The sequence below is a fragment of the Octopus sinensis genome, linkage group LG1 (assembly GCF_006345805.1).
Source record: "Octopus sinensis linkage group LG1, ASM634580v1, whole genome shotgun sequence".
NCBI lineage: Eukaryota > Metazoa > Mollusca > Cephalopoda > Octopoda > Octopodidae > Octopus > Octopus sinensis.
Genome location: NC_042997.1, coordinates 78,662,351 through 78,677,350, shown reverse-complemented (window position 1 = coordinate 78,677,350; position 15,000 = coordinate 78,662,351). Strand labels below are relative to the sequence as shown.

General features: G+C 36.3%; 1 protein-coding gene across 1 annotated transcript in view; it reads left to right on the top strand.

Annotated features, from left to right (window-relative positions):
• The window catches only part of LOC118762458 (sodium- and chloride-dependent glycine transporter 2-like), a 56,451-nt gene that overhangs the window by 36,004 nt on the left and 5,447 nt on the right, over positions 1–15,000 (top strand). Inside the window, exon 2 of the mRNA XM_036501035.1 lies at positions 5,908–6,281. Within this exon, the coding sequence (XP_036356928.1) occupies positions 5,908–6,281 (374 nt within the window). The remainder of the gene's footprint in view (positions 1–5,907; positions 6,282–15,000) is intronic.

The following is a 15,000-nucleotide window of genomic DNA, read 5'->3' as shown; positions in this document are numbered from 1 at the left end:
TCTATGGAAATATATACACACACGTTATACATACATGTGTGCATAGATGAATATATAAAACATTTAAATATCTATATACACTTTTGGGCGATCTTTCTGCTACTTGTATATACTTTAGATCTTATATTCGTCCTAAAAAACTTTGTATGGAGTGAAAGGTTACCTCTATGGAAATATATACACACACATTATACATACATCTGTGTATAGATGAATATATAAATACATTTAAATATCTATATACACTTTTGGGCGATCTTTCTGCTACTTGGATATAGGTGTTATATTCGTCGTAAAAAACTTTCCTGTCACACACTCACGCACACACACACACACGCACACACACGTTAGATTACAATTTTATTTATATATTTGCGTGTCTATGTGTGTAAAGTGGAAGTGGGAATGTAGAGTGAAAGAGTCACTCACTACAGAAAGTGAATTACTTTCACTTTATTCGTTGCACACTGTGTGTGTGCGTTTGCGTGTGCTGTATCCCACACTAAGAGAAGCATTTGACTCATACACCACAATGTGAGTTTTCTCTAAATTTTGCTTAATTGGGGTTGAAATTTTAAAAAGTGGACCTGGCACGACCCGATGCATTCTACTCTTAAAAATGCTAGGTAAATTGTAATTGAAGAAATCCTATATTGTAGATTTCTATAAGATACAAAGGGAGGCAGATAAAATCTGCCTTTTATAATAAGAGATATATGTATATACTAGCAGTATCGCCCGGCGTTGCTCGGGTTTGTAAGGGAAATAACTATATAAGCATTTTTAGAGAGTTATAGCCAAAAAATAGGAAAAAAATGCATTAAAAATGGAAAAAAAATTAAGGTAAATTTCTTTTTAAATCGTTGACACATCGTAGATATTTTTAGAGAGTTACTTCCCTTATATAATAGCGAAAAAAATGCATTAAAATGGAAAAATATGATGGTAATTTTTTTAAATCGTAGACTCATCGTAGACGCGCGCTAATACCCAGAAGGGCTCGATATGACTGACGACTATAAGATACCCGGTTTTGGTTACACTGCACCGCAAAATGTGGGAGTAGTTAGGATCTAAATCGTAGGAGACAGACACACAACTTCACTCTTATATATAAAGATATAAGTCACGTAGTTATATACACATACTTTGTATATACACATTCTTAAAAGAAAATGTTATTTTGAACACAACATTTATAAAGAATAAAATATTTTTTGGTTTTTCTTAACCCTTTCGTTACTATATTTCTGACCAAAATACACCCCTTATGTGTTTCAATTAATTTCTAACGTAATCATAAATTTAGTCTGGTTTCATTAAACAACAATAACTTTTTTATTTATCAATATATTAATGTGATTTTTGGAAGATAATTTAATGAAATGTCCTCAACCAATTCTATACTATAATTTTTGTCACAAAGTGACTCTAATTGCAGGTAGATACAGTTAAATTCAACAAAATATAAAATTATTAAAATTTTGTTCAAACATCGCTATAGAAAATGGGTTATTAGCTAATATTCAATTGGGTACACAACAAAATTTTACGATAGAATTTGTTATTCTAGGTAACTTTCTGATACCCATAATAATATTTATGGCAAAATAGGCCTTAATTTCATTTAAGGTTGTGGGAAATAACAAACTATCCTTTCTTTCGTTTTGTTTACGTTTAGCGTAACGTTTCGTTTCCACGGTAATGATTTCAAATGGGCTCATTCGAAAAAGTAAATAGAAATAGTTTAAGGCTTTACTCTTCTGGGAAAGTCTGTGGCTTGGTGCAGTTCTTCAGAAAAATCACCGAAAGAAACAGTTTTTAAATTTTCACTCCATTCAGGTACCAATTCATTTTCTTAATCGCTGTCGGATTCACTGTTTTCACTTTAATAGCTGCCAACTTGCAAAGACAAGGAGGAAGGAGAAGGGTGATAGCGTCAGTGAAACAATTCGCTCCGTTTGTGTGTGTGTGCGTTTGCGTGTGGTGTAAGCCACACTAAGAAAAACATTTGACATATACACCACAATGTGAGTTTTCTGTAAATTTTGCTTAATTGGGGTTGAAATTTTAAAAAGTGGACCTGGCACGACCCGATGCATTCTACTCTTAAAAATGCTAGGTAAATTGTAATTGAAGAAATCCTATATTGTAGATTTCTATAAGATACAAAGGGAGGCAGATAAAATCTGCCTTTTATAATAAGAGATACACACACACATATTTATATATATATTTATATATACATATACATACATATATATATATATTTATTATACATATACATACATACATATATATTTATATATACATATACTACATACATATATATATATATACATATACATACATACATATATATATATATATATATATATAATATATATATATATATATATATATATATATATATGCATGCGATCAAGCCTATGCATAACACTTACGGAAACACACCTGAAACCGGACGTAGCAGATGTGGAAATACACATACCATAGTATGTTGTACTACGGACCGACAGAAAAGAAAGGAGTCATGGAGGAGTTGCTATGTACATCCGCGAGGACCTCACACCTCAGGTTCTTTTGTCATACTCAAATTCGGTGTTTAACACACTAATTGTACATATAAGGCAACTTGGTGTAGTTATATGTGCTACATATCGCCCTCCTGATTCTCCAAGCCATGTAGGCAAGTTTGAAGCCTGCCTTATAAAAATAGAAGTTGTAGTCACATTAGAACAACACATAAGTGTATTTCTTATGGGAGACTTCAATCTGCTCAATGTCAGATGGCCCGAGGGCCTTTCTCTCCCAGGAATGACACGAAGCGAACGAGGACCTCACCAACACTCTGTACATGGAGCAAATAATACTCCAACCAACCAGGGCAGGTAACACACTGGATCTCTGCTTCACAAATAATATGGATCTCATTCATAATGTGAAAGTGAAACCGACACTATCCCCGGATCACAACATGGTAGTGCTGACCATGTACGAGCCAAAGGAAAGCATGGACATGCAGTCTACAAGAAACTCTCAGAATCTTTCCAGCTTGAACTTCCATAAGGCAAACTGGAAACAAATTGAGAAAGAGATCCTCAAACAAAACTGGCCTGAATGTCTCTCCTCGCCAGACATCGACATGAAACTTCAACAATTCACGTCTGTAATGCAAGCCATATGCTACAAATGTGTCCCAGAGAGAAAAGCCACTGTACACAAGAACAAAATCCCCAGAGAGAGGAAAATTCTAATGAGACGGCGTACAAAAGTTTCAAATCGCCTAAACAAAAAAATTGAAAGCAGTGAAAAGTCGCGCCTGAAAATAAAACTGTTGGAAATTGAAAAATGTTTGCAACTCTCCCATGAAAAAGAAAGAGCAGACAATGAAGCCTGGGCTATAGACAACATAAAATCTAACCCCAGAGCTTTCTACAGGTATGCCAAAGAAACAGCTACGGTGCACTGTAGGATAGGACCACTCCTTGAAAAGGATAGCACACTCATAGGAAATCCAATGAGGATAAGTGAAATACTAAATGAGCAATTCAAGAGTATTTTCTCTCCACTCCTAGGGCATTTTCAAGTCAGCAATCCAACTGATTTCTTTACCACTGCAGATCTAAAATCAGAGGCAGCGATGATTGATTACATCAATATAAAGGAAGACGATGTAATAAAGGCTATAGATGAAATGAAAACAGACTCAGCTACTGGCCCCGATGGATTCCCAGCAATCCTTCTAAAAGTATGTAAGACCACTGCAGTTCCTCTTTCAGAGCTTCCTTGCAGCTGGCAAACTTCCAAAAAAACTGAAGGAAGGTAAAATATGCCCTATTCATAAAGGAGGTAGCAGAGCGGAGCCCAAGAACTACAGACCTATCTCTCTGACCTCACACATCAGCAAGGTCATGGAACGAATAGTCAGAAGGAAACTAATCACCTTCCTTGAAGAAAATGACTTGCTGCCTGACACCCAACATGGTTTCCGGCCAGGAAGAAGCTGCCTAACTCAGCTCCTACAACACTATGACTGGGTGCTGAAACGACTGCTCAACCACTCAAATGTGGAAGTGATATATCTCGACTTTGCAAAGGCCTTTGATAAAGTCGATCATGGAATGATATGTCACAAACTGCGTGATCTTGGCGTAGTTGGAAAATTGGGAGAATGGCTTCATGACTTTCTGAAGGATAGAAGCCAGGTGGTAGTGGCCAATGGGACTACTTCCATTAACACGCAAATAGTGAGCGGTGTTCCGCAGGGCACTGTTTTGGGACCACTACTGTTCATAATGGCCCTCTCAGACATGTCCTCAGCCACGCAGAGAGCCACGATCACAAGTTATGCAGATGATACACAAGTTTCGCAGGCAATACAGAACCCTGAAGACACTGTGCACCTGCAATGTGAGCTGAACAAAATATACAAGTGGGCTGAAAAGAATAGCATGCAGTTCAATGCTGAAAAGTTTCAAGCTTTATACTATCAGCATGCAAAACTAAATGCAGTACCCAATAAATACACTGGACCTGGAGGGATTGCAATCCCAGAGGCACAATCAGTGCGAGACCTGGGTATTTGCATGAGTGATGATGCAACCTTTCATGTGCATGTTGCTAAATTGGCAATGAAATGTAGGCGGCTGACCGGATGGATTCTTAGAACCAGTGTCAAGTTAATCACAGAACTTGAGGCGATCCAACGAAGCTACACGAAGGAGATAGCCTCTGTGCAGCATATATATGCTACTAGGAAAGACTCAAGAGATTAAGACTCTATTCCTTAGAGCGTAGGTGAGAAAGATATGCCATAATATACATCTGGAAGATCCTAGAAGGACTTGTCCCAAACTTTGGCATCGAGAGTTACACAAATACTAGAACTGGGCGCCACTGCATAGTGCCAAGGACTCCAAATTTGCCATCAAGATGTAGGACAAGATACTGTGAAAGCCTGGGCTTCAGAGGCCCACAGCTCTTCAATATCCTCCCGAAGAACCTGAGAGACCTGCATGGGGTGGATCCAGTCTTTAAAATAAAACTGGATCTCTTTCTGTCAGGTGTCCCAGATGAACCAACTTCACGGCAGGAGGTGCAGATGAGGATAATATCGATATTATCAAGTGGCCAGCATGGGAATAAATACCATACAAAGGTAATAATTTTTTACAACTATAAATAAGGGTATCTGAGAGACACTACCATGCCGAAATAGCAGTCAAACCCTGACTCTAAGGTGGTTTTTAGGTGGTTTTTAGAGTCAGGGTTTGACTGCTATTTCGGCATGGTGGTGTCTCTCAGATACCCTTATTTATAGTTATATATATATATATATATAATATATATATATATATATATATAATATATTATATATATATATATATATATATATATATATGTATGGAATCTACGTCTCTACGCTTTCCATTCGTGATGACAAAATATGAACTCCTATTGGAATTTACATACCACGGACGGGGAGCATTTCTACCACTTCTACACACTACTTTCCTTGAATAATGTATAACATCTTTATACATTCTTATTTTCATTTCTACTTTCATTCTCCTATTTCCCTATATTAGTTGCTTCCTTTTCCAAAATAACTCCTAATATTGAACTCTAATAATTTCCTCTATCTAACATATCACAATGTCTCTGATGAAGGGATATCCATAATATCCCAGAAACAGCTGTAAGACTTAACTTTCTCTTTATAAATGTCCTGAAAATTCCACACAGCCTTGGCTTTGTTGTCTCATTTTATTTAACACACACACACACACACACACACACACACACACACACACCACACACACACACATATATATATATATGCATATATGTATATACTTATTTGTGTATTCTACGCATAAGGTTTTAATATTTTTTATCTTATAGCAAAATGGATGCAAATAAACTCCCACCAAAGTTACAACGCTCAAATTCGTACTTAGTAAGTATTTCAGACAACGAAGATGGGTTAAGTCAAATATCTGGCACTCCTCGTCAACTCAGCATCTCAACTATAGATGGGATTGGGAAAAAGCAGCAAAGCTCGAACGGAACTTGCCCTTCAGTCGCTAGTGACACAACTAATAAGTCAACTGAAGTATTAATGGAAGCTCTCCGAATGGAAGAGGAACAAAATGCTCCGACCAAGTCTCGAGGAGCCTGGGATAACAAATTTCAGTATATGTTAGCAGTAATTGGCTATGCAGTTGGATTAGGGAACGTCTGGCGTTTCCCTTACCTGGTTCAGAAAAATGGCGGAGGTAAGATATATTCTTCAATTGAAATAGTGGAAGTTGTGATATTAAAAAATATATAGATAAATCGACAAAACAATATCTAGGAATCACGAGATTAAAAATAAGTGACACAGACGCTTAACATGAAGCACTTTGATCAAATTTTACAAACTATTACGCAATCTTATATAACTTGATTGGACTGGTTTTAAAAAGACAGCTTATTTTTATTGTCACATGACGCTTTCTTACCACAAAGGAGTTACGAGCAGCCCATTCATCCCTATACATAAGTCATCGTAAAGAAAATCATACTGGAATGTGAATGTAAATAACAGAATATAAATTTAGGGATAGGTTTGAATTTATAATTAATGCAGAATGTATCAAAATGGTTGGTTTATTTAGGTATAGGAAAAACTTACGCAATGTAGTTTTTAAACGGGAGAAGGAAAAGATTAAAAGTTATAAAATATATTTGGCTTAATTTCAGAAAGAACACGTGTAACTATTTTACAGATATACTAAAAATGATGTTATCTATACGAAAAGCATCTGGACTGTTGCCATAATAACGAAGCTAAAGCACAGAGAGAGAGAAGCCGCTTGGCAAACATTGACCCTGAACTCTGCTCACTTCCGCTATTTACAGCAGTGCTTGCAAGTAACGAGTTGAGCGTGTGATCGTCGCATTGACCATGACAGAGAAGGTTGTCATAGCGATACCTGTTCAGAGGCCTACGCAAAGTTTCAGAAAATGTATGGAGAAGAGTGTATGAGCTGCACACAAGTGTACGAGTGGTTCAGACGTTTCCAAGATGGCTGAAAAATGTCGATATTGACAAACGTTCTTGGAGACCCTCAACCAGCAGAACTGAGTAAAATATCGCAGATGTACGTGCAGCTTGAGGAGAAATCGTCGAATCAGCATCCCTGAGTTATCAGATGTGAAGATTAGTTACGGTTCGGTTCAGTCCATTATCATAGAAAACGTGGATATGAGACGCGTGTCTGCCGCGTTTGCGCCAAAACTACTTTCAGCTGAACAAAAAAGGCACTTAGGTTTCAGTTGTACAAGATTTCCTTGATTGTATCGAGAGCGATGAAAACTTTTTGAAAACTTTGCGTAGCCTCTGAGAAAGTATCGGTAAACTTTTGACAAAATTTAATACAGATTCTCTACTGAACTTTCTCTGTCATGATCAATGCGACTATCACACGCTACACACCTTCCTTCCAAGCCCTGCTGTAAACAGCAGAACTGAGTAGAGACGTTAAAACTTAATGCATATGTACAACAGAGTTCAAGGTCAATCTGTGCCAAGAAGTTTGGCTCTGAGTGGTTTATCTTCATTGCTATGGTAATAATCCGGATACTTATTGATCAGACCTCGTACATAGCTACTGAAGACTAAACGTAGTTTTGTTAATGAATTGTGCTGTGCAATTAGGCAAGTGTCATTGCTACCAACAACAACACTTCGCCATATTATTAACATAGTACTCCACTATGTATGTGCATATATATATATATATATATATATATATATATATTATATATATATATATATAATATATATATATATAACTATAAATATTTATAGTTGTAAAAAATTATTACCTTTGTATGGTATTTATTCCCATGCTGGTCACTTGATAATATCGATATATAAATATCGATATTATCCTTATATATATATACACACACATATATATATATATATATATATATATATATATCAGGTCATCCCATAAGTTCTGTCGGATTTTACCTTTTTTAAAATTGAATGAAATTTAATTGTATTTTAGAATGTCTAATGGAATAAAAAATTATTTTTATGCATTTGTGTACATTTAAACTAATTAAATATTTTACAGAATAATAGAATTAACATTTCTTTGATTAACACCCTTTCTAACATGGAAGTATCCAAAGAGCATTTGAGGCACATAATGATTTATGAGTACAAAAAAGGTAACTCTGCTGCCGATGCGACTCGAAACATATACACAGTTTATGGGAAAGAATGCTTGAATGAAAGAACTTGCAAAATAAGGTTTACAAAATTCAGAAGTGGAGATTTCAGCCTTGAAGATGAAGATCGAACAGGACGTCCAGTTGAGTTTGATGATAAGCTCCTTGAGGCATTACTTGAAGAAAATGCCGCATTATCAGTTGAAGAATTGGCAATAAAGCTTAGTTCAAACCATACAACTGTTCATCATCATCTTCAACAAATTGGAAAGGTTCCTAAATTTGGAAAATCGGTGCCTCAGGAATTGTCCAAAAGCAACCGCAAATCCCGAGTTGACATCTGCTCTTCTCTCCATTCTCGCGAACTCATTTCACCCTTTTTGGATAGACTTGTGATTGGTGACGAAAATGGATCTTCTACCGAAATACTAAACCTCGTAAACAGTAGCTTGGCAAAAGGGAAAAGGCTTAACCACAACTGAGAAGGGAACTTCGTGGGTAAAACGTTCTTCTCTCTATCTGGTGGAATTGCAAAGGAGTAATTCACTTTGAATTGATACCACCTAATGCAACAATCAATGCTCAAGTCTACTGTCAGCAATTAGAGCGTTTGAACCAAGCTTTGAAGAAAAAAGACCCAATTTAGTGAATCGAAAAGGAGTAATGTTTCATCAGGACAATGCGACTATCACACGCTACACACCTTCCTTCCAAGCCCTGCTATAAACAGCAGAACTGCAAAGGTCACATCACTGAAGATCGAAGATCTTGGTTGGGAAAAAATTCCTCATCCACCTTATTCTCCCGACTTTGCTCCTTCAGACTAACATTTGTTTAGTAGTTTACAGAATCATTTGGGGGATATAACTTTCGCAAGCTAGGAAGAGGTCGAAACTGACATTTCAGAGTTCCTCGCTTTGAAACCAAAAGAGTTTTACATTGATGGGATTAAAAAGCTTGTAAGTAGATGGAAGGAAGTCATAGATAATCAGAGAAAGTACATTGATGATTAAATTTCAATTAAATATAATATTTGATCACTTGTTTTCTTTATTCAAAATTCGGACAAAACTTATGGGATGTTCTGATATATTATGCTAAAGTGTTGTAAGTCCAAAACGTTGCTTTCTCAGAAATCGAAAAATAGTTTCACCTTTCCATAGCAAAAACCGTTGTACTACACTTTCACTATTTTTAATATCTTGGCAGCTGAAGCAGCTGGAAATGCGATAGTTTGATCAAAAGAACCGGCTATTGCAAGCAAAGATAAAGCATCGGTTTGATTTTCGAACTCCTTCTCTCGCAGGAAACTTTCATTGTGGTTGAAAAAGTGGTAATCGGTAGAAAAAAGGTTTGAGGAATAAGCTGGTTGGGTAAGAACTTCGTAGCCTAGTTTCCTCAACTTCCGAAGCGTCATTAAGCATTGTCATGAAGAATGATTGGTCCTCTTCTGTTGACCAGACTGGGACGGAGGAGAAGCAGGTTTTCGTTCATTTTGGCAATTTCATGGCAATATGTTTCTGCAGTAATGGTTTTTCTGAGTTTTAAGACGTTATAGAGGATGAGTCCAGCAGTACACCACCAAGCAATCATCATAGCCTTCTTTTTGAAGAGTTCGAATTTAGGGGAGATTTTCGGTGCTTTATTTTGGTCCAACCCCTGCGAAGAACGTTTTTAATTTTTGTATAGAATTCACTTTTCATCGCAAGTTACAATACGGTCGAGAAATAGATCGGTCTGGTTACGGAGAAGTGACGAGCAAATTTCATATGTGCGCATTTTTCTGATTTTCATTCTAATCGTGGTACCCATTTGTCGAGCTTTTTTGATTTTCCGACCACCTGAAAATGGTTGCAAGCAGTTTTCTGGTTCAGTTTTTTTTTTGTCAGTTCTCGAGTAGTTTTACGTGGATTTTTCTCAATGACGGTCTTTAATCGATGACAGATGGGTATCCACTACGTTCATGATCCTCAAAGCTCAGGTCTCTACTGTGAAATCGTTTAAACACTGTTTGAGCTGACCACTCATTGGTCATTTCCTCGCCAAACGTTTCGTTGACACTGCGAGCAGTTTCAGCTGCCTTAAGTCCTTTTTTTAAAATTTGAATAGCAAAATTGCTCGAATATCGCGCTTTGACAGTTCTAGTTCGGATGATTGTAACAACGGCAATGAATCTGTGAAGTAGTAGCCTTTTAAGATTAGTCTTCCAATAATAAATAAACTTCGGTCACAGTTCGGTAATCGGTGATTGGTTTGAATTCTAATCTTGGAATATTTTTTCTACTCTGGGCATAAGGCCCGAAATTTTTGGGGAGGGAGCTAGTAGATTAGATCGACTCCAATACGTAACTGATACTTAATCTGTCGATCCCGAAAGGATGAACGGCAAAATACCGCTAAGCATTTCACCCGGCGTACTAACGTTTCTGCCGCCTTTCTAACCTTGGAATATTGTTTGGAAATTGAAAAGAAAAATACAAAATCTTTATCACCTTTTCTATTCTGGATGAAATATGTACTGAATATCAATAAACTGTTTTACAAGCTAAGCCTTAGAAGTTCTATGAATTCCCTGAGCAGATCCAAATTAATAAGTCATCAGCTTTACTCGTGTTTAAAGTCTAGATTTTCGATTATCCTCTTCCGGTTCATAGACATCTTCAATATCTGAATTTGGGTTTAAATAGGGATTATGGCGGAATTCTGCTTTAAGCATGCAATATAACCAATCTAACATTTTTATATTTAAAAAATTTTTTTAAAATTTAATTTTTATATTTCAGAAAATTTTTCAGAAATTTTTTGGGAAATTCATATGATTATTCAAAAAAAACTTTTTGGTGCGTGATTTAAGGGCTATTTAGCTGTTATTTTTAGCACATCTCACGACTCGCTTATACCTTCCTCGTTTGTTTGTCAGTCAGACGTATTGATGCTTTTCAATATCTGTTTCCCCATAAACACATTTAATGCTCTATTGCTGGTATCTAAGTAAAAATTTCGGAGTGAGCATATTTTAAGTAGTGATTCATTAAAAAAAAAATTTTAAATTAAAAAGAAATTTACATAATTTTTTTTTTCGAAAAATTAAAATGTGTAGAATACAAATTCGTAAACAATTTCTGAAAATTCTCAAAAATGAAAAAAGTTATGAGGGGTTATATGGAGTACCTAAAGTACAATTCCGCCGGAATTATAGTGATTTGGATTGTAAGGCATGGATCCCATTGCTGTTAAAAGATTTGGGTACTGAAAACTTTCTTTGCTATTACCATTGTAGCATTAAACATCGCATTAGAAATAACAATTGTCGACATGTCTTTTGGCTCACGGCTAATAATAAAAATTTCCGAAGTTGACATGACGCCAGTTTTTAAATTCTACTGCTCATGCGAGAAAGCTTATGATTGATTTTTTTTTAGATGTTTGCCTAGACCTAAACTCCTCCTGTACACATTTCCATAAACCTAACGAGAAACTCGCCTATATACATAAACAGTCTTGTCATCCACCTGTAATATTTACAAACCTGATAGCTAATATCAATAACAAAGTGTCTTCCTCTCTTCCTCTATAGAAATTTTAGAGAAAGAAGCCTCGTACTATAACATTGCCTCAGCCAATAGTAGCTTTAAAGATAAATTAATATATAATTCTTCTAATATTTATCAGAACAATAATAATATACCTAGAAGTTTTAAAGATAATTAATATATAACTCCTCTAATAATAATAATAATAATAATAATAATAATAATAATAATAATGATAATAATAATAATAATAATAATAATAATAATAATAATAATAATAATAATAAGTTACATTTTCGAATACTCAGGGAGAGATAAAAAGAAAAAGAAAACGAGGATAATATTTTCACAGAAAGTTGTAGATAGTAAAGCTTTAAGATTTATTAAATATGGTCTTTTGAAAGGAGAAATTGCACTGTTCTTAAAATAAAAATATCCTTTTCATTGCAAAACCCCTACTGTATTTTCCAACTGACCAGACAAACGAACATCTCAAGAAAACTTAAAAATTTTAATATATAAAATTTTGTATGAAACTTATCTTTCTATTCTCCCTAACTACCCAAATATATAAACATAACTTTTACTCTCTTAAATATAGAACTGAAACAGTAGTCTGTCCAAAACAGGCAGAACTGGTCATTCCAGGAAGGAATCAGCAAAAAAAAAAAAAAAAATGCCCCGGGACCAGATGGAGTTCAAGGCTACTGCATCAAAAGGTTTGGTGAATCTCATGCACGAATAGCTGTACAACTCAACACCTTGTTAAATGCTAACCAAGTAACACCAGAGTGGTTGAAATGGGTAGGTGAGTGACGTGGTTGAAAAACATCGAAAAAGGCAATATGGTAGACAATTACAGGCCGATATCCTGCTTGCCACTCATGTGGAAGTTATTGACTGGAATACTCGCAGAGTCATTGTACGGACATTTGGAAAAAATGGAGTCCTGCCACATGAGCAGAAAGGTTGAAAGTGTTAGTGCAGAGGTACCAAAGATCGTGATAAACAAAACTGCAAGAGGAGGAAAACTAACTTGGACATGTCATTGATTGATTATAGAATGTATGAACCTATTTGATATCGCATCGAATGTTGAGTGATTGCTTCGAGAAAGTATGGCGAAGTAGAAGACGGAACTGACAGCATATAGAAGTTTAGGAACAACAGAAATCAGGAGAGGCATCTTCCAAGTGGACTGCCTGTTCCCACTGATCGTAGTACTGTGCTTGATTCCACTAACACTGATTCTGAGGACAGCAAAAGCTGGGTATGTATTCAAAAGCCGCCAACAAAAAGTTAACCATTTGTTATTCATGGATGACCTCAAACTTTATGGTAAAGATGAAGCCGAAGTTAGTTCTCTCGCTGATACAGTGTATACTTTAAGTGCTGCTATCAGAATTGGAGTTCGGACAGAAAAAGTGTGGTGTGTTAGTCTTGAAGAGAGGCAAAATCAAATGTATGGAAGGGCTAACGATACCGTCTGGGGAGGTTATGAAGCAGATAGAAGAGACAGGCTATAAGTACTTGGGGATGTTGGAAATGGATAAAATGATGGAAAATGAAATGAGAGAAAAATCTAAGGTGGAGTACTTGCGCAGACTGAGATTGATCCTTAATTCGAAATTAAACGGATGGAATAAGATTGAAGCTATCAACACCTGGGCGGTTTCACTCCTTAGATATGGAGCAGGGGTAGTCGCATGTACAGTAGACGAACTAAACAGCTTTGACAGAAAGACAAGCAAGTTGCTAACTAGATATGGGACACTCCACCCAAAAAGTGACACATACAAACTGTATGTACCAAGAAAAAGAGGGGGAAGAGGACTTATTGGATGCGAACACAGAATTAGAGCAGAAGAAAGCTACATAGCACGGTATGTAAAAAATGCCACAGAACCGCTATTATTAGAAGTAAGAAGATCAGGTTTGTGTGGGATGGAAGATTACAAAGATAAAGCACTGTACAAGCACTTGAGAATGAATGGAACTGAAAATAGGTGTATAAAGAAAAGTATGCATGGACAATTTCATAGAGATGTTGAAGATAAGACAGACAGAGAAAAAAGATGGCTGTGGATGATTAAAAGTGATTTAAAACCGGAAACGGAGGTGCTAATCTGTGCTGCCCAAGACAAGCACAAAGAACAAACTACATAAAATACAGAATAGACAACACATCAGAAAGTGATAAGTGCAGAATCTGTGGACAAAATGGTGAAACCGTATGGCATATTGCCATCCAATGTACGCCACTAGCCCAGAAGGAATATAAGAGACGCCACTACAATATAGCAAGGATTGTCCATTGGACACTTTGCAGCAAGTATGGACTTGACAGTGCAAAAAATTGGTACGACCACAAACCCGAAAGCATCATCGAAAATGATAATCCAAAGATCCTGTGGGATTTTATGATTCAGTGCGACCATGAGACAGAGAATAGGAAACCAGATATAGTGTTAATTGAGAAAGAAAGCAAACTATGCTGGATCATAGATATAGCATGCCCAGCTGTCAACAAGGTATGCGATAAGGAAAAAAGAAAGTCGATAGATATGACAGGTTAGCTTAAGAGATTAAGCAGTCATGGTCGATGGAGAAGGTGGTAGTAGTACCGATAATAGTGGTATCAAGCACAGTACAAAGGTCAGTGGGAACAAGCAGTCCACTTAGAAGATGCCCCTCCTAATTTCTACAGTGCCTAAACTTTCCGTATTCTGTCAGGTCCCTCCTCCAATTCGCCATACTTTTTCCAAACAATCGCTCCACTTTCGATGAAATACCAAATAGGTTCATACATTCCATAATCCAAGACTGTGGGATCATATCGTACGCTTTACGATAATCTATCCATGACATGACTAAGTTAGTTTTCCTCCTCTTGCAGTCTCTAATAAGGCTTGAATTCCATCTGGTCCCGGAGCCTTCAAGTTGCTAATTTTTTTGCTGATTTCCTTCACTTCCCTTACTGAAATGACTAGTTCTGCCTGTTTTGGACAGACTACTGTTTGTTTCAGTTCTTGTAACCATACAGCATCCTTCTTGTGTTCCTTGTCTTTGCTACAGATGTCACTCCCAAACCTTTGACTTTTAATGTTATCTTTTCATCTGTACACTCACCATTTATTTCAATATAGAATCTCTTCTGATGTACTCTGAATAACATGCTGGTATCCCTTCATTCTTTGGTCGTATCTTACCATCTTTGCTTTCTTTGCAATGAGGC